The sequence below is a fragment of the Gavialis gangeticus genome, unplaced genomic scaffold, assembly GCF_001723915.1.
Source record: "Gavialis gangeticus isolate Ggan-Ray unplaced genomic scaffold, GavGan_comp1, whole genome shotgun sequence".
In the NCBI taxonomy this organism is placed as follows: Eukaryota; Metazoa; Chordata; order Crocodylia; family Gavialidae; genus Gavialis; species Gavialis gangeticus.
The window spans coordinates 25,109,661-25,128,619 of record NW_017729001.1 but is presented as its reverse complement, the minus strand read 5'-3'; the positions used below and the strand labels follow the sequence as shown (position 1 = coordinate 25,128,619).

Sequence of the window (18,959 nt, the reverse complement as noted above, 5' to 3'; positions counted from 1 at the left end):
CCCCAGCTTCCTAATGAGAATGGGGTGAGAGACAGTATCAAAAGCCTTCCTGAAGTCTAGGAAAACTATATCCACTGCCACCCCTGCATCCAATGATTTAGTGACCTGGTCGTAAAAGGCCACCAGGTTGGTCTGACAGGACCTGCCGCTGATGAACCCATGCTGGTTGCCCCTGAGCATGCAGCTCCCTGCTGGCCCCTCGTAACGTAGTAACGTAGTTGAAGGCAGTGGAAGGAGACGAGATCCAGATTCTGACCTGCTGAGGTCTTTGGGAGGATGGCTTGGCTCTACGCTTTCATAACGAGGGAAGGGGTTGGTTTTTTATTTATTACCTTAAACTGCATATATTTTGCTTGAAATCATGGTGTAAAGATGTCTCTGGGGAAGAGAAAAAGCCCTCTTAAACTCAGGGTCAGATTATTAAAGCTACTAGAGACACAGACTGGCACCAAGTTGGGTTTTCAGAAGAGCGTAAAGGCCTACTCCCCACCATGACATCTGTAAGGCACTCAGGTAGCTTTAGAAACCCTGTTAGGCTTCTCTCTGCATCTTTAGATTGCAAAATATTTTTTTAAATCTGGCATTTAGAGACTCATTTTCTGATATTCCCTAGGCCCTACTCTGTACTCTGGCTAGGCCAGTCCTCCACTAGGGTAGTTGTCTTAGGAACCATACACCAGTGTCATGAATTACAGCATTAATTAAAATTAAAAATTAAAGAATTTTATTTTTTTGCAAGAATCTTGCTGGTCTAATAAAAGGTATCATCTCTACTACGAGTCCTGATGAATTACAGCAGAACTTAGGCTACTTTAACTGATGGTGGGACCAGGCTGGGAGTCGTAATTGGATCCCTGTTCCCACACACGTGGGATCTCACAGGCCTGGAAGAATCTGTCCCAAGAGGTGTTTTGGGAACTTGTAGATCCATTGGAGATGGGAATGGTTTGCATGCCTACAAAGATGGACAAGTCACACCGTTCTCCATGGTCTGTGAAAACTGATGTAGAGCTGAACATCATGGAAATCACAGTTACATGTGTTTTGCACTTAACTACTATCTTTGTTGGAAGATTTCTTTACAAACAGTGTTAATTAACACTAGCAGCCACCAATGCTGATGTAATTAGAAGCATAGGATGACATTAACTTGCCCATGGTTGCACAACAGGTTCGTAGCAGAAACACAGATGACCCTGTAGGAACATCAACTGACTTCCAGACCTCTGCTCTAATCAATAGACTGAAGAATGTCCTTGGTAATACGTTATGGAGAGAGTTGAAAGGTAGAAAGACAGCAAGAAAACCAACCAGTGCTAGTGCACCAGAGTTACAAGAATGTCCTAGAGAAGGGAGTGGGTTATTTGAAGCATTGCTCCTGAAATTCAGTTCGGTGGAGTGAGCCCACACAAGGCGCAGATGGGGGGATCAATCTGTGTTCTACACCGGGGCAAATTTCCCCCAAAGAGTTGAACTCTCTGCCACGTGCAATCTGCATCCTAGCTGCCCTGCCCCTAATTCTTCCTCTCCTGAGAGCACCTCCCAATGCAGAAGCACGCATAGTGTATTTCTCTGACGCAAAAAGTTGCCACAGTTAGACAAAGCTCAGATTTTCACTGAAGATAATGTTCCTGCTCTCTCTACTGCCTTCAGATGGCAGCAACATAAAATAACCTTGATGATTTGCTTAATGCTGATATATTGAATTTACAGTGCCTCAGCTACCTTGGCCTCTCCTAAATATTTTACAATCACTGCTTCCAACAGGGCTAAGGTGAAGAAGGGAGTAAATATTCTCGGCGCAAAGACAAGTGATCCATGGCAATGGGATGTGAAGCAGGAGGTGGGGAATGGTGGAAAACATTCGACCACGACAGTTATTTGTCAGAAGATAGCACCAAGTTCAAGGAACAGGTAAGTGAGCTCATATCCGCAGCACATTAAACTCATTTATATCCATGATACCATTCACTGCTTGAAAGACTTAGGACTCATATTAACCACTACTTAGTAGAGCTATTAAATCTGCAGCCTGAAAATCTGGAGATACTTACATTAACTATCGTACCATCTGCTGATCTACAATTGGGCATCTCACTTTTCAGATAATAAAACTCATCAGTGTAAACGTCAAAATGAATAGACTAGACCTAAGGGAGGCCCCCTCCCCTTTTTACCGTGAATATGAATGTCTTACTCTTTAAAGGTTTTTACTACGCAGAGATTCGTCTGGCTTGATAGCTCCGACCTTGTTTCTCAAAAGCTGTCTCATCATCCATGGTCAGTCTCTCAAGTCACCAATCAACTCTTCTGTGATGAGCTTCACTAACTCTTCAGCATTAGTTCAGGGTCATCATGCAAAGTGTTTGTTATTTATGGTATTCAGCATAAATGAGAAAAGTCCCCTTTTTTTTGTGAGTGAAGAATTATTTTCTCCCCAAGTTTCCCCCCGTGTCCTTTGCAGTTGTCTGGGTCACCTTGGAATGCACCAGAAGAAGGTATCTGCCTACCTTTCCCCCTTCATACTTGGCGGCAAGGCAACTTAGGTTGGGAATGAGGACATCCACTTACGCTGGAGTGGATAACGGTCTACGAATAACTGCTTTCGGAGCCTAGACAGGAATTTCTCTTGCGAGAGTCACTGCTGTTGTTAGGGTTTGTTTAGGAAGTTGGAACCATTCATGGTTTGCTTGGGTTTACCTTTCGGTATTAGCTCAATTCATAGCAAGGCCTGCTGGAGGAGGTCATAATATCTTCAATCAGCACTGGGTTGGTTTGTGGTTGCCCAGTGGCCTTCAGACTTGTGCACTAGTTCTCCAGGCACAGGAGAGTCGGAGTAAGTGGTAGCAACACGTCCTTTCAGTACCTGGACAATGAGGATGCCTCGTAAATGTTAGACTTCCATAAAGTGCAGAAACATCTGTTGCCACGAGTGGTTTACTAACTCAATCCAACTACGTTTGATATCATTGCTGTTAGTGAGATTTGCAAGGGAGAGTTTATGCCGACGGGAAAAAGGGAAAAGAAATAAATCATATAAGCCTGCCAAAAATGGTATTAAAAATGTTTGAAAGGGAAACCAGGGTTTTAGAATCAGCACGTAATGCTAAATGTATTTGCAGCTGTGGAAATATAATAGTCAGGTTATCAAAACTCAAATTAAATCTTCTTAATCCAATTTGCATAAAGTCTAATTAACCTATAAAATATTTTTAGCACCGATTATGCAAATAAAAGTAGATGTGTTAATTAACGCCTCTTTCATTTCCGTATGTAAATAGTCCCTTTCTTTCAAAAGCAGGAGGGCTGAATTTGAATGAAATGTTAATGTGTTAGGAAGGATTGAGTAGACAGAAACCTTGACGCCTTTAGCTCTCCAACCACCATGGAAATGTATATCATCTAATGCACTGAAATAGAGCCTTATGCTATGAATTTGTATTAATCGGATTTCCTCCCCGAACGCAGTAATGAGTGCCAGTTAGGTGTCTCCGCACTGATTTACCTGGGGAGAGGCATACTGAGTGGTGGACGCTACAGTTGTTATTGAGTGTCATTCGGAGCCCTCTCTGTGCAGAGCGCAAATATGCTATTAAGCTAATTTAATTTGGCTAAGGATTGCAGGCCCCTAATGGGATATTTCTCCGCTACCACCAGCTTTTTCAAAGTAGTTTAGTAACATCGTTTGTCTGGGCAAAGTGCACTGTTTTCTGTTATGAGATCAGATGGGAACATATGAGGCTCTGCTTTGTAGCTCCAGCCGCAGGAGGGTTTAAGTTTCTCCTGCCACAAACCCAGTGAACTTGTAAATTCATTGATTTATTTAGGCAGAGAAAGATGCACTCAACTGTCTCTGCAAAATGAAACAACAGTTTTTTTTCTCCTCTGATGCTTTTCTAAAATGATCTGTCAGGGGGATTGTAAAATCGTAGAGAAGTCGGGCTGGAAGGGACCTCCAGAGGTCATCTAGTCCAGCCCCCTGCCTGACGCAGGATCATCCCTATCCAAATCATCCTATACAAATCCAGAATCTAAACTCTGTAATAATGCTGTCAACCCTAACACAACACAAGACATAATACCCTAACCTGCCACAGGTAAAGCAAGGGAGCCACAGCAGTGGATGGTAAGAGCTGGGTGCACAGAGGATTGTTTTTCTTCTTTGCTTGATCAACCACTTCCAGGAGGTCAGAGAATGAGTCAACAGGGAGAGAAAGCGCTGTGCACTCTTTGTCTTTAATGCAGCCTGCAGAAGGAGTAGATTAGTTCCCACTTGGGGTATTACATTGTCTCTCAGTAGGTGTGTCTACAAGAGACGCTTTACTGTGCAGTAGACTAATCTACTGCGCAGTAAAGCATCACCATCTCCACATGCAGGACAGCTCCCAGCCAGCCCTGAGCTGCTTGAGGAAATCCCTGCCCAGCCCAGAGCTGGCTGGGAGCTGCCCCCAAAGTGGGACAGCTCCTGGCCAACCCCCAGCTGCACAAGGAAGCCCTGCTGGGCATGGGGCTTGTCCCCATGTGCGGGGGGCCAAAATGCTCTGCAGCAGCAGCTGTCTCCCAGCCCCCTGCACATCAGGACCCCTCCCGATGTGTAGGGGGCAAGGCGACAGCTGCTGCTGCAGCTGGCACAGTTCTCCTGGCCCCGTGTGCATGAGGATCAGCCCTGTGCTCCCTGCCAGCCCCCGAGCTAGCACCCCAGGGGAGCTGAGCCCTCCCTTGGCTGCTGCAGGGAGCCGGAGCTAGGTAGGAGCAGCATATGTAGACAGGCTCCAAGGGAAGGCTTACTGCCCGGTATTTGACTGCACAGCAAGCCTTTATAGCGTTGATAGCATGGGTAGACGTGCCCAGTTAGGACCTTCCTGATGCTGGGGGGGTAATAGTGTTACTGAAACATGGCATCCCAATAATCATTCTGGGCAGCAAAATGACATTGTCCCAGCTTCACTGCTTTTCTTGTCACCTTTGTATGTTTAAGGGCCTTATGGCCATATACAACTCAGGTCTTAGACCCTCAGGTACACTTGCAACTACATAAATGCTAAAAAAAAAAGCAAGAAGATGTATTTTCTCCATGTATAAATTATTTACTAGGAGCTGCTGAGAAATACGAAGTTATGGGCTCCTTGAAGTCATAAATTCATAGATGTTAGGAGCTGGAAGGGACTTTACATGATTATCGGGTCCAGCCCCCCTGCACTTGGGGCAGGAGAGACCGCTGGGGTCAGATGACCCTAGCAAGGTGGGCGTCAAGATGCTTTCTGAAGATCGTCAGGGTGGGTGACTGTACCACCCCTGGGGGGACCCTGTTCCAGACCCTCAGCACTCGACTTGTAAAGTTTTTCCTTATGTCCAATCTGAAGTGACCTTCAGTCAGTTTGTGCCCATTGTTTCTTGTCTTCCCCCAGGGTGCCTTGGGGTTTAAGTCATCGCCTTAAACCCCAAAGCCATAGCATAGTAACGTCTGCTTATCCAGAAACCTCTCTCTATTAAAGCAGAGCGGAAAGAGCTTGGAACTGAAAACACTTAGGTATCTGAAAAGAAAACCTGTGCTGAGATTCATTTCACTAGTGATTAAGATGGCAGAAATCTGTTGATTAGAGAGAGCAGGATGGAAACCACTCTTTTGCCCTCCTTTGTAATTCTCCTGTGTAGGTTACAGTTGACTGGTCTGAAATGTATCCTAAGTATAGATGAGGAGTTTTTTGCTTATGCTTTTAATCCCATGCATATCCTGGTCCTTCCAGGTGTGAACCTTGAAGCCATACAGTAGGCTTAACACCAGCTGGGAAAGCCTAGAGGCACTGGGGTACTGGAGAACTTATGCACTCCCCAAAAGCCACGGAGAGGCCATTGCAGCTGGGGTCCAATGAAGGGAAGCCCCCCAGGCTGCTCCAGTTTGCTGCAAAGCTAACCTAGCCCCATTGCTCCTTAATAGGGTAGATGCAAGCTATGCCCTCTCCGCCTCGGGACCTCTGGTCTGTTCTTAGCGTGTGTGGTAGTAAGGGAGTTGAGGGCGATCAGGAGTCACTTGAAGCTTTTAAAGCAACCCTGCTGTGTTCTCTGTCAACACAGCATTGCCTACTACTTATCGGAGCGGAGGAGCTGAGTGTGAAAAAATGAAGAGACTTGCTAGAAAAATTGACAGAATGGAAAACTACTGTGATGTACTGCTTTGTCCCCTTGGCCCTGAACTTCACAGAGGCTGATGAGCTGAGCTTATGGCTCTGTAGTATCTGTCTAATAAAGAATTAGACGTGGGAAGAATGCTTCCAGCTGCTGTGCTTATACATCCGGCTGTTTCACAGGGACACTGACGCGTGCACACACACGCATACGTGCACACGCACGCACGCGTGCACACACACGCACGCATATCCAGACTTTTGAACAGTGACAGAGTCTCTTCTTTCATATGAAATGAGCTGGTCCTGTGCCTGGGTAGGGTTTCATAGCATCAGGACACAGAGGAAACCAAGTCAGCCCTTGGAATGCTTTGCAGGTCCTTCCTCTCTCTGTCAGCAACATATGGTGCCAAGTGAATTGAGCATGAAGCAGAACGCTCTCGTGATTGAAAAAATATGAAGAGCACGTGAGCAACATGTTTCAAAGGAGCAGCACACTGAGTGATATAGTCGGTGCGTCTGGCTTTAATTTTACCTAGGAGGTCCGAGCCCCTCAAGCCACACAAGATACGTGCATGCTCTGGCATGCACATGTACAAATTTACACATATGCACATGTGTTGATACAGTTGCATCAAGGTTTTGGGGGGTTTTTTAGACTCTGGATCCTCTACAACCTGCACAGTTTAGGATCAGTGTTTTCTAAGAAATTTCACAAGCTCAGCGGGCTGGATGCAGGGAGTCAAGCCACCTCCTGACCTCAAACATTGAGATGTTTGGTGCTCAAGGGGCAGGATTTCTCCTTGGAATTGTTCTGCTATGTGATACTTGATACAGCATCAAGGTGAAGGTAGCACGTGCCATGGCTGTAACATTAGACAATTGGGATGTGCCATAGGATTTGGGGAGCTAAATTTGCAGTCGGCATAGAACCCTTGTCTGCAAAAATGTGTATGCACAAGCTGGGCAGATGCCACGAAAGAAAGCTGGTCACCTACCGGATATTAATACCGACAAACCCAAGTGACAAGCAATTTCCATTCATTTCTCAAAAAAGTTGTATATTAGTCAAACAGCAGGTTTGTCTGAGTATTTTATGTTAAATATTGTGCTCATTTCAGTGCAAATTAGGTGCAGCCCTTGGGCTACTGGCAAGTTATCGATGCCACCCTTAGAGCTCCCAGGGTTGGTCACTGCAACTTGTGCTCTGTGATTTGAATCTGTCTGTTTAAAGTGACACATGGGAATCTATCTGTGTAGCTCTAAATAACAGCAGCAGAAACCGTAGACCTAAACCCTTACTTGCTGCTTTAAAATTCTACCCATGTTTCCTGGTCCCGATCTGATTTGTCTCTGCCTATTTTCTATGCCTTTTTTAAAGGCTGAGGTATATAGGTCAATGATGCCTCCAATGTATCATGTGGGTGCCAAAGATACCCAGGACATCTGCACATACGTGGAGATAGCGGCCAGCTGCACATTGTAACAGCATCTTTTCTAGGGCACAGAAGTCTGGGGTTGCAAGGTTGCTTCCCTAAGGCAAGTTGTGTAAGGCTGCTGCTGTAGATGTCTGGAGTGTACTTCTAGGTGGTGTCATAAGGCAGAGGGAAAAAGAAAGGGACTCCTTCCTATCTCCTTTCAGCAATCTATCTTCAAGGTTGGGGAAGGCAAGCATCTATATAGTGGCCTTTGCCCCAAAAGTTATGCCTGCCATAGCATCCAAATGGGGGCTGGTACCTATCATCTTTATAGAGAACCCCTGTTTCTCATTCTCTGTCTCCTTTGGTCCTTGTAGGGAGAAATCCAGCACAGTAAACCCTACCAACTATTCAAGGGTTTCTTTTTAAAGGAGAGAGCTCTCACTAGCATTAAGAAGCAGTAGTTTCCAGGGGAGTCCATTCACCCATTGCCATGTGCTTCCTTTTCTGTTCGATGCTGTATCAATGCCTCTCCATGTCTATTAAATGTTAGATAACCATGGCCATTGTCACACCTCTCCCCATGGCTTATATGATACCTATCACAGTGGGGTCCTGGTCCATGACTAGGGCTCATAGCTGGTAATATAAATAATACAGAATATTGGTAATACTATTAACAGACAGTGGTTTCATTTGGACTTCATGTACTACCTGACATCCAGTTAAATATCATGGGCTCTTAAAAGCCACAAAATAAAGAGGGTCTGAATAACTGGGTTGGAAGACCCCAGTGGGAAAGTGTTTCCTCACTTCTTTCTGTCTCAGTCCATTCTTTTCCCTCTCTTTGAAGTTCACAATTGGGCATCATAATCCAAGGCAGGATTTTCAACAGCACTTGTTGCTGGTTTTGAAGTCAATGGTAAATCCTTCTTTGGCTTTAGCAACTGAGCTGATTCCAGTGCTGAACGGTTTTGAAAATAGCACCCTAGTACTTGGTGCATAGACTTTGTCAAAGGGTAGGGCAAGCACTTTGTGTTTCCTCTCAAAAATAAAATGATCCGAGTAAACTAGACAAGAGGAAGTAAGAACTTTGGCTGTTTTCTTCAGAGGTTTTAAAGCGTGTAGTAAATGCTTTTCTCTTTTTTTTGCGTACTCTGCAATTCCTGATTCTTCACGGGAGCAAAAGAGATGCAGACTGTTCTTCCAGTCTTTTTTGGCTCAGTTGGCAATATCTCAAGAAGGACTGGTCTGCTCACATCTGCCGACTCAGCAAGTTTGGGCAGTTTAGGAAAGTGTTATAGATGCTTATCCAAATCAAATGCACTGAACCTTTGGAGATTTGGACATTATATGTAATTACCCAGCCTTGCTGTGAGAAACCTAAATCCCTCCCTGCCAAGCCAACCTTGCATTCCAGTCAGGTTGCGTGTACCGTTGTTCTGTTTCATTAGTATGTAAATTGTTTTCAGTCCCACACATACAAAATTGAATAAGATGATGCAATCATGCAATGCATGCATGAGTTTTTATCCATTCCAAATTGATTGACCAACTCAATAATAACTGCGAGTCACAGAGCCCATGGTGAAATTGTTCCTTAAGTTTTGACAGTACAATCTTTAAAAAAAAATTTTTGGAAAGGGACTAGAAAACTGACTCTCTTCCCACATGGTACTCCAATGACTTCTGCTAGCATGAATATGCTTTCTACAGAGTTCCTGGAATACATGGAAAGGGAAACTTGGCAATCTCATTTGCACTTCCCGTGGAAGGCCAATTACAGACACTTGCACGCTGCGGCTCCCATCACCTTCCACTGTAATAAGCTGTCAGCGTTAACTAGGTTATCTGTGAAAATCTCTCTCTGGGGCAGCACATTTGTGGATGGATACTCCCGCTCATTTCCTCTTTGCACCTAAAAGGACTACTTCTAATTTTAGTAAAGGTCAGCTCTTATTTAACTGTGACAGTTGGCACATTTTGGATACTTTTACAGTACAGTCATGCTACCTTGTGACATGGAAGCAGCAGAAAATAAGAGACAAAATGATGCATACAGTGTGTGTGTGTGCATATGTGTATTTTCCACTATCTTAGAAGCGGAAATACCCACTGGAGCCTATAAACAGCTAAGTTCAGCAATAGCGGATCGTACCGTCAAACAACTGTTTTTCCCTGTAGCCTTCACAGTAGTGGAAGGAAATACTTCAGTCAGACAAGAAAGTGTGAAGAAGATTTAGGTAAAAAGCCAAAAGCCAAACGTTTCTAAAGTAGACTGACCCAGATCCCCATCAGTATTCACCGAAAAAACTTGAATCACAAAACTTTTATGCACAAGCCTTGAGAAGTGAAGAATTTCACAACAAACTTCAGTTCTGATTCCACTGTAGCTTACCAGAAAGTCATATAGCATGGGATTGTCCCACCATTGGGGTAGGTGGAAGGATTCTTACTTAAGAAGTTTATAACTGGCTTAGACAAAGCGATAGAGGAAACTGAACTGTATAATCATATAACTTTGGTCAATCCTGATCTGTAGTAACAAGTGCAACATGGGCAGTGTACTATAGGTGAAAGCACAGCAGACTGCTGCAATCCCCCAGACAGAAAAGCTGCATTGGAGACAGGCTGATGGATTCTGCACTAGCTTACAGAGATCACTATTAAAATGTTGTCGTTGATGTGCCAGGCAGAGACATCAAAGATTTCACAGTTATTTCACTTTCTTAAGTACACGAGCTTGTGCTCCCTCTCTCTCCGGCTTCCATATCATTACATGGTAGAGGTGATCACTGCATACATCATCCACAAAGTGATTATATAGGTGAACAAAATGTTCATTAGAGAATTGCAATTTAGGTATGCTTGATTAATAGAGTCTGGAAAGTGTGGTCAAATCTTTGTTCAGCGTGCATGCACAGCTTGGCACTTGTCTATGTATATCTCTCTTTTATTAGTGAGGCCGTTCCTTTGACTTGCCAAGAATATCTCGTTCTATCTCCAGTAGCCTATGCATGTAGTAAATGATGTTATTTGCATTCCTTCAGCTAGAGATGATAAAATATTATAAATATCCCAACCATCAGTAGTCCATAAACTACTCTGCATTTTTTGTCAATGCGCCTAAAAATAATAGCTGGGGAAAATGCGGACATTTCTCTCCTACTGTTTTCCTTTTCATTTTTTTTTTTGTTCTTTATTACTGAATGTCATTGACTTCAGCTACTGGAATCCATTCCCATTCTAGTTTGTTGTACTGAGAAGACAGTAATTTTAGCAGCATGTTAAAATGTTCAAAAGCAATATGTTCTTTGGGGCAGGCACTGATTTTTTTTTTTTTGTCTTCAGCACTTGTTCAGCATCTGACCCACTGGGATGCTGGTCCAGGACTAAGGCACCTTCTCCTCAATATCATCACCATACTAGACACTGGCTAGCTGGAAATACCTGTGAAAGTTTGCAGACTCATGCTTGGAGGCAAAGCAGAATGATGCAAGAGCATCGTTGTTTTGTGAAGCACAAGACAGATGCCAGCCAACACAGGCTGTTAGGCAGGTGAAGGATGGTGGACATGACGGTTGATGGCTTCCAGATCATTTTCCCTGTGCATCTATCACTTATCAAGACAGCCTTTGCCTTATGTGTTTGGAAAGCAAGGTTGTTATAATACTATGGACAGGGAGCTCTTACAGTCTAAACAACAGCTTGTATTCACCTGAAGTTGTCGTGAAGTCCCTTGGCTATAAATAAGAAGTGGGTAGTGCATTGGCTTATATAGATCATCATTAGAAACTCATAATTTACTTACCTGAGAGGCATCAGAGACAACATAGTCATTCCACAGTCTAAACACGGGGGTTCAAATGGTTTCCCTCCAGTACCACTGCATGGCAATCGGTGGAGAAAGTTGACATTTTGTATGGTGACCTACTTATAAGCAATGAAGTCTCATGCTCAAGGGAAGTCTCATTTCCCCGAGTCTGAGTCGGTGCAGAATCTGTCTCACGTTTTCCTGAATTGCCTGGGTTTCAATGCTTGCTGTCACATCAGTATGTAGAGGGAAGGATGGGTTGGGAGGATGTAGAAAGGGTTTGATTTTGTATATTTTTTACTTAGTGTGTCCATTGCGTGATTGCGGCAGAGTCGGACTGTTCTATGGTTAGGTTAGAAGTGTCTGTGGGTTTTCAAAGGAGCGGTTTATGCCCCTTCCGGCCATGTGTAATAAATTCAACTCTGTCATGCAATTTTACTCTTTCCAGTGGGCTGCTTTTATGCAACACACAGCTGTTGTATCTAGGATTGGCCAATATATTCTTCTGTAACACTTTCAAACCTCTTACTAGAATTTGAGATAGAATAATAATGGCTATGTACATTTTAATAACACCCTCGTACCAACCTGTGTACAACTCATCCTGTCCCAGGCCAGCCTATTTTCATGGTGCCCAGTATCTCGTCTTAATGAGAGCCACAGGCACCTGCACTTATTCTGAAGGAACAGGACTAAAAGGACCAAATTCTCAGCTGATGTAAATTGGCATAGTTCCTTGGAGCTAATTTACATCAACCGGCTCTGGCCCAAGGGAACTAGACTGCACCAAATGCCAATCAAGATCTGGCATTTCATTTGTAACAGAGCTGAGCTGTTGGGTCCTTAGCCCCTGGTGTAAATAGATTGCACGGCATAGTCCCAGAAATATCTCTGCGTGCCAACTGAAATTTCTCCCAGGAGATCCAGCCCAGGGAACAAGTACTTTTTTCCTCCCTTCTTTTTGTACCCTTATTCTGGACGCTCCAGCTGGAAGTGAGTTCATTGAGAAAAGCCTGAACTCCTGTTGTCAGGGTCCCATCTTTTGGATAGCTCTGTGCTCAACTCCTGGGTGTGCCTCCCCACTACATACCTCCAATGTATGTTATGTAACACTAGAGATGAAACCCCTGTTGCATTGAAGTCAATGGCAAAAATCCTACTGATTTCTGTAAAGCCCAAATTTCACTCCCATTACTTCTGTGCACTCTAGGTGTTCCTATTTTCCCTTCCTTTCCGAGTTACAGACCAACCAACTAGATGCTTTCCTTCCCCCCTGTTCAGCAGTCCCCCCCTTGTATGTGTAGTTCTGCATGCAGGTTTATAATTATTACAAAAGCGGTTTTAAGTAGCACCCCATTGATTTTTAGTTTCCACACTACAAATTAATGGACTGAACATGCACTCTTTGTAATCAGAGCAGTAGAAATTCAATAATGACTCTGCCATAGTATCTGAATGACCTCAGCCACTGAATTCATTCCAATTTCAGTTCTTTGTAATGAGAACAGCATATTTAGTAATACCGCTCTGTGGTGTTAAGGCTAAGAGCCCTGCCAACCAAAGCTTTTGGATAGACCGGCTTTAACAAGAACTCCAGTGGTTATATCTCTCCTCTTGCCCCAAATAATTTGAAACTACAGCATGACAGTGCGCAGCTCTGTGCAGTAGGCAGAAGAAATCTGTAGTGTATGTAATCTGCATAAAATATTCCATTATAACAGTTAGATTACAGACAAAGTAGAAGTCAGCTGGTACAGCTCAGGATCCCCAAGGAATGTAACCTCTCTGGCCAGCTTAGCAATCGTTCAGCTTTGCTTAGGACTCTTTAATTGTGTGTGGTTTTCAGTCCCTATGGCTTTTTTTTTTTCTTGTCTCTTAATGAGAGCAGTGCTAGGTTGAGCCACCACACTTGGAAATACTGTTTCTCGAGCCGCATTGTGAATACATTTTATATAGGAAATGTTCATGAACTTGATGAGACTACGTTGGAAGGAATATTTTAAAAGGGATATTTTGTTCATTTTTTAATAAGTCCTTGGCTAGCTAAGCTTGCAGGATTCCCCTGTTAAACGATACCAGTTACTTTCTTTCCACAATGAGTCACGGAGGCTACGTTATCCTACTTAAACTTCCCTGGTGGTCAGTAGGAATGCAAAATAGGCAGTGGTCATGTTTGAAATACTTTTTGCTGCCATGCTCCTGAGCAAAAAAAAGGAGACCTCATCTGTGTTCTTCGCATTTTAACGTGAGATTTACTTAATCTTGTGTTAATATTTATATGCAAAGAGATCCTGGAGTGTGCATGGATCTGTATATGGTGTTGCATTTTTCAGATGGCTGGACAAACCATTCATGAATTTCACTGTCTTAAATGAAACTGCTTAAAAGGCTGGTGTGGATAAATCAGAATTTTTCTAAGCTTTAATACCCACATTTACCAACTCTGAATGTAAGATAGCCCCCCTCCCCCAATAATTAGATTCTATACATGGAAAATGTATACATTTGTTATAATTTTCCATGTAAGTAGTGGAGGATCATCTTAAATTCAGCGCCCCCCCCCCCCGGGGCAGGGAAAGCAGAGGCAGGGGAGGAAGGTGGTAGAAAGGCAGGTGGCAAATGAATCAAATGGTCTGACCCCAGCCATTGCCCCATTCTGTCTGCCCCTCCACACACATACTTGCCCCCCCCAATGCTGACCCCCTCACCACTTGTCCTCCCTGCCCCCTCCCCTATAGTGCCTGCATCATCCTGCATCTTGCTTCTACCACGTCTCCGTCTCCCCCCCCGCCACCCCGCTGCCTGCCCCCTCTTACTGCCACCTATTTTCGGTCGCAGCTCCAGTTTGCCACTAGCTCCAGCTCCGGCCCCGCTCCACCCAGGGGCACAGGGACCATGGTGTATCCGGCCTCTTAAGCAATTGCAGCGGCAGCAGCTTCTGCCCCAGGCCTGGGTCAGAGTTAAACCTGGGGCCAGAGGTGCCACCACCACTGCCACTGCTGCCTGGTCAGGTGGGCACCAGAGCCACCATGTGCTCTGTGCCCCAAGTCGGCGTGGGGCTGGAATCACAACTGAGGCTAAGCGGTGGGGGAGCCAAGGGCACGAGGAGTGCCCAAGAGGTGAGGAGGAAGCAGCTGCACCTCCAGCTCTGAACCTGGGTTGGGGCTAGAGCCAGTGCTGCAACACCTGCCTGCCCACTGGCCTCACACCTGAATCCAAGACAAGGGACCTTTTTTTTTTTTGGAACCTGTGTTACATTGGGGAAAAGTCTTTGTCTTGGATTTGAGTAAAGATGGCTTATAAACACCTCTTCTTTATTGGCTGAGCACCTCCTCCCAATGGAGAACTGAGGTGCAGAGCCACGGCCAGATTTTTAAAGGTCTGTAGGCATCCAATGCCTATTGATTTAAAGATGATCAACTCCCATTAAAAAACTTAGCCTCACTCATCCAGGGTTTCAGAGGTCTGCTGTTATGGAGCAGTCACCAAGTGTACTACCCTAAGTACAAGATTATCTTTCCTATCTAGAGATTTTCACCTCTTCAGCAGCAAATTAGTCACATAGAAATTGTGACTCCTTGTATACAAAGAAAGCAGAAACATGCCAGTGTCCCATCAGATGGCTGTACCTCACTGTTTCAGGAATACACTTTTTAGCTTTGTAGTAGCTTACATTTTAAAGCACAATTTAGGCAATACTTTTTGGCATGTATTTTGCCGTCACGACTAACTACAGAATACAAGCACTGCCCAACACTTGAGAAAAAAGGTAAAATGTGCCATGTTGTGGCCACCCTTCCTGCCCAGGAGCAAGAAAACTTCCTCTTTGTAGTGCTAGCGTATTGGGATCGTGCATATATAAAAGGAGATGAGCTCTGCATGGTGCTGCCCTGAGGTTTGGTGAATCCAGGATGCACCAGTTTCTTGGAAGAAGTAAATTCAGTTTTTGGATACCTTCCTCATAGAGTCGGGTATCCAGGTTGTAGCCGTATTGGTCTAGAGGAAAAGGCAATCAGGACTCATAGTAGAAATGATATCTTTTATTAGACCAACAATATTTTTTCCAAAAAAAATGTCTTTAATTGCAAGCTTTTGGGCACGAACACCCTTCATCAGGCGTTGGAGAAAAGATTGTAAAAGTTCTCCCAGGTAGAAATGAAAGTTCGTATGAACTTCAGGAGAACTTTTACAATCTTTTCTCTAATGCCTGACGAAGGGTGTTTGTGCCCAAAAACTTGCAGTTAAAGAATTTAATTAATTAATAGTTGATCTAATAAAAGGTATTGTCTCTACTATGAGTCCTGATTGCCTTTCCCTCATAGAGCGTTCTTCGTGGATTCAATTCTCAGCAAATCTGTTCCTCTTCATCTTTACCAGTTACAAAAAGCTTGTGTGGATGGGGAGAGAGCGGTATGAAACGTACCTGGATTTAAGCCCATGCAAATCTTTATAGAATAATCATATACTTATTTTTCTAATAAAATCTGCCTGGTTTAGACAAAGCCTTCCCTTCTCGACATATCTGGGCACAGGTAAAGCAGTTTGTTGATTTAATTTTGTGTGTGTTACAGAGGAATAATTTAAATACATAGAAATCCAGGCAGTTGTGAACTAGACACGTTCAAGAGCATTAACCTAGAAATAGGACAGGTAGCGCACAGACCTTGAACTCAAAGAGCTGGCTGGAAATTCAGCTTTTGCAAATGTTCACCCCAGAACCACTCCAGAGGAGGATGTCGACACATTAATCAGGATGGTATGGATTATTTTGACAGCAGCCTCTTGTGCTCTTTTCAGTATTTCCGAGGCAGGTGAGGCGAGGCCAAACTTGCACTCACTGTAATAACCCAGTGTTGCCTAGTGAGATCCTCCCCTGGTGTAAATCAGCAATATACCACAGCTGAGACTGTGGACCCAAAAATGAACACAATATAAGACCTGCAGAAGAATGAATGTCACCGAGCAGGCTACCAGCTGGAGCAGTTCCCCAGACATTCACAGGAAGTCCCTGGCCAAGTTTGTTGTTCATAAATATGCTCCGACTTCACAAACGCTTGAAAATTGCTGACGCACTTCACTATGTCCTCTCCCAAACGAGTGCTTATTTCACTTGCTTTGCTTTGAGGCTGCAATCCAGCAGCTGGATTGGAAATGATGTCTTTGTAGCAGGCACAGGGAGAGGGTGTTTTTTTTTTATTTGTAAAGAACTAATACCTTTCTGGGGAAGTTCTGAAAGCTCGGGCTGGTAATTATTTCTCAGAGTAATTCATCATATTTCACTCTAGCAATGAAGCGTGCATTAAAAAACAAGAAAAAGAAAGAGGACACAGGAACTAGCCTGTGCCTTCAAGGCATGATTTCATCCTAATGAAATCTGTGGTCATCCTTTCATTAACATCAAGCAACTTTAGATCCGGCTCTCCGTGAGCAACTTTATGGATAGTATATCCTAGAGATTTGACCCAGCAAGCTTCAGTGCCACATTTAAGGATGGAACCAATGGTAATTCACACTGCTGAGCAGAGGTGAATGGGAATTACCAGAGAGCAGACTAGAAATCTGGATTTGCTTTCAAGAGCTCTTCATCCTACCCTTTGAGTTTTGTACATGTCGTACTAGCATGCTTGTAGCACACTGCACTGCAGCCTTCTCACCATGCTGGTCCCAGAGTCCTCCCTCTTCCCCCTTGATTTTTTTTATCTTAGTCCCTATCACCTCCAGATAATAGCACTTCATGACTTCCTGTGTCTCCTCGCTTGAGCAGAACCAGGTTGCAGGCAAAATTCATCCCCCGTGTAAATAAGTGCAGCTAATAGGAATGCCTGAGCTGCCTTGACCTGCCCATCATGCCTTGACCATGTGGGAAATGGGACCATTGGGTTTCAGTGTGTTATAATACCTCCTTCCTCCCGGCAGATAGGGAGAATGGATGTTAAGTAGTGGGTTTCCACCAAACACTAAGCAAGTCCTATTTGGGAAGTTGTTAATAATTATGTCTCTATGTCATGTCCTCCTGGGAAACTGGGATAGTTTTGTAGTGGCTTCCCAAACTTTGGCAGGAGAGAAATACGTCTTTCACATTATGTACTTAAAAAAAATATGTTATAAGGCGTGTAATTTTGAGTTGTTGTGATGTTGGTGAACTGTTTGTTCCTGTGCCAAGGTTTCAGCCATTTCCTAGCATATTATTATGCATTTTCCCTTTTTGCTCAGCCCTCTGAATTCAGTTGTAGATTGGAAAAAAACAAACCAAGCATCTAATTCTTCTGTCAGTGTGGGTCCCCTGGTCCCTAACTCTCACTGAAGAATATACAACTAATCATGCCAGTGGGTCCTACCCCACCTACGGGTGAGAGAAATGGACCACGGTGTGATTGTGGAAACAGTGCATGGCCACTGCCGTCTGGCAGGTTGTACGTATTCCCTGATCATTGTGGTGGAAAATGTAAGTGGTTAAATATGCCCTACTTTGGAAGTATCAGCACAGGTTCTTAAGCCGAGGCAGGAATCTGTTGTCATATTTTCATGGCAAGCTTGCAAATGACTCTATGAGACCAGGTATGCTTTGTGCTATGAGGCCTGTTTATCTTGCCTTGCACTTTATATTGAACAGATAACGCATTCTTGGACCAGGGACTGGTACCTGGTCCTTGCTTCTCTTGAGTGAGTACATTGACCATTAAACTAGAAAGCCATTGTCCCTGGCCCAGTGAATTTTTATTTATTTTTGCAGAAGAATTGTACTATCGAGTAGCCTGTAATCTAGTGGTTAGAGTGCTCCGGGGAAGTGAAAGAGAAAGATCTGAATCCTTCCGGGCAGAGGAAGAATCTGAGCCTGGGCCTCCCATCTGCCTAGGAGCTCAAGTGTCTAGATCTTCTAAGGTGTTTAACTGTGGACCTGGGCCTTGGGTCTGTGTACAAATATCCCTCCTGTTGCTCTGCATACTTCACATACCCAAATGTAGCTATGGCAGGGAAGAGGGGGGACTGAGGGAGCTGTAGTTCTACTGTTATGAGGTAGAATCTCTTTTGATTCTGGATACTTGGTTGGCTGTGGTAGCAGTGAAGATATTTTGCACTGTGTGAATTTATTTGCATATATGTGTCACTTTTGCCAGGAGAGGGAACCGATAATCCTAACAACATGCTCTGAAACTATGTATTTGTGGACTTTGCTAGATGACTTACTATTCAGATTACATTCTTCTTTGGAGACTTCATCCTTTTGTAATATTAAGGGCTGTTAAGCAGCTCAGCTGTGCCAGAGAATTTTTCCTTATGTTTAAAAATTCTCATGAGGGGAGTAGACTTTCAAAGAGGTAATTGCTCTGGAAGGGGCCTTTCACCCACACAAGTCAATAGGAGCAGATAATTTTGTTTCTCAAATAGCATATGGAAAGATTTGTTCAACTACACAATTCAGAGGTATTTGGGGGTTCTTCCTAGGCAAATGTCTTCAATCAGAGGTGTCAGACATATAGCCTGGAGAAGTAGTTATCTGGTTATGGGACTTCTCTTTGACTGAACAACCCACCTCTGGGCCAGATGTTGTCCACAGAACTTTCATAGTTTCATAGTCTCTAGGGTCGGAAGGGACCTGAG

The 18,959-nt window shown here is 44.0% G+C and overlaps 1 protein-coding gene across 1 annotated transcript in view; it reads left to right on the top strand.

Annotated features, from left to right (window-relative positions):
- Positions 1-18,959, top strand: part of LOC109290496 (transmembrane protein 132C-like) — a 178,436-nt gene that overhangs the window by 5,891 nt on the left and 153,586 nt on the right. The window contains exon 2 of the mRNA XM_019507099.1: positions 1,768-1,914. Within this exon, the coding sequence (XP_019362644.1) occupies positions 1,768-1,914 (147 nt within the window). The remainder of the gene's footprint in view (positions 1-1,767; positions 1,915-18,959) is intronic.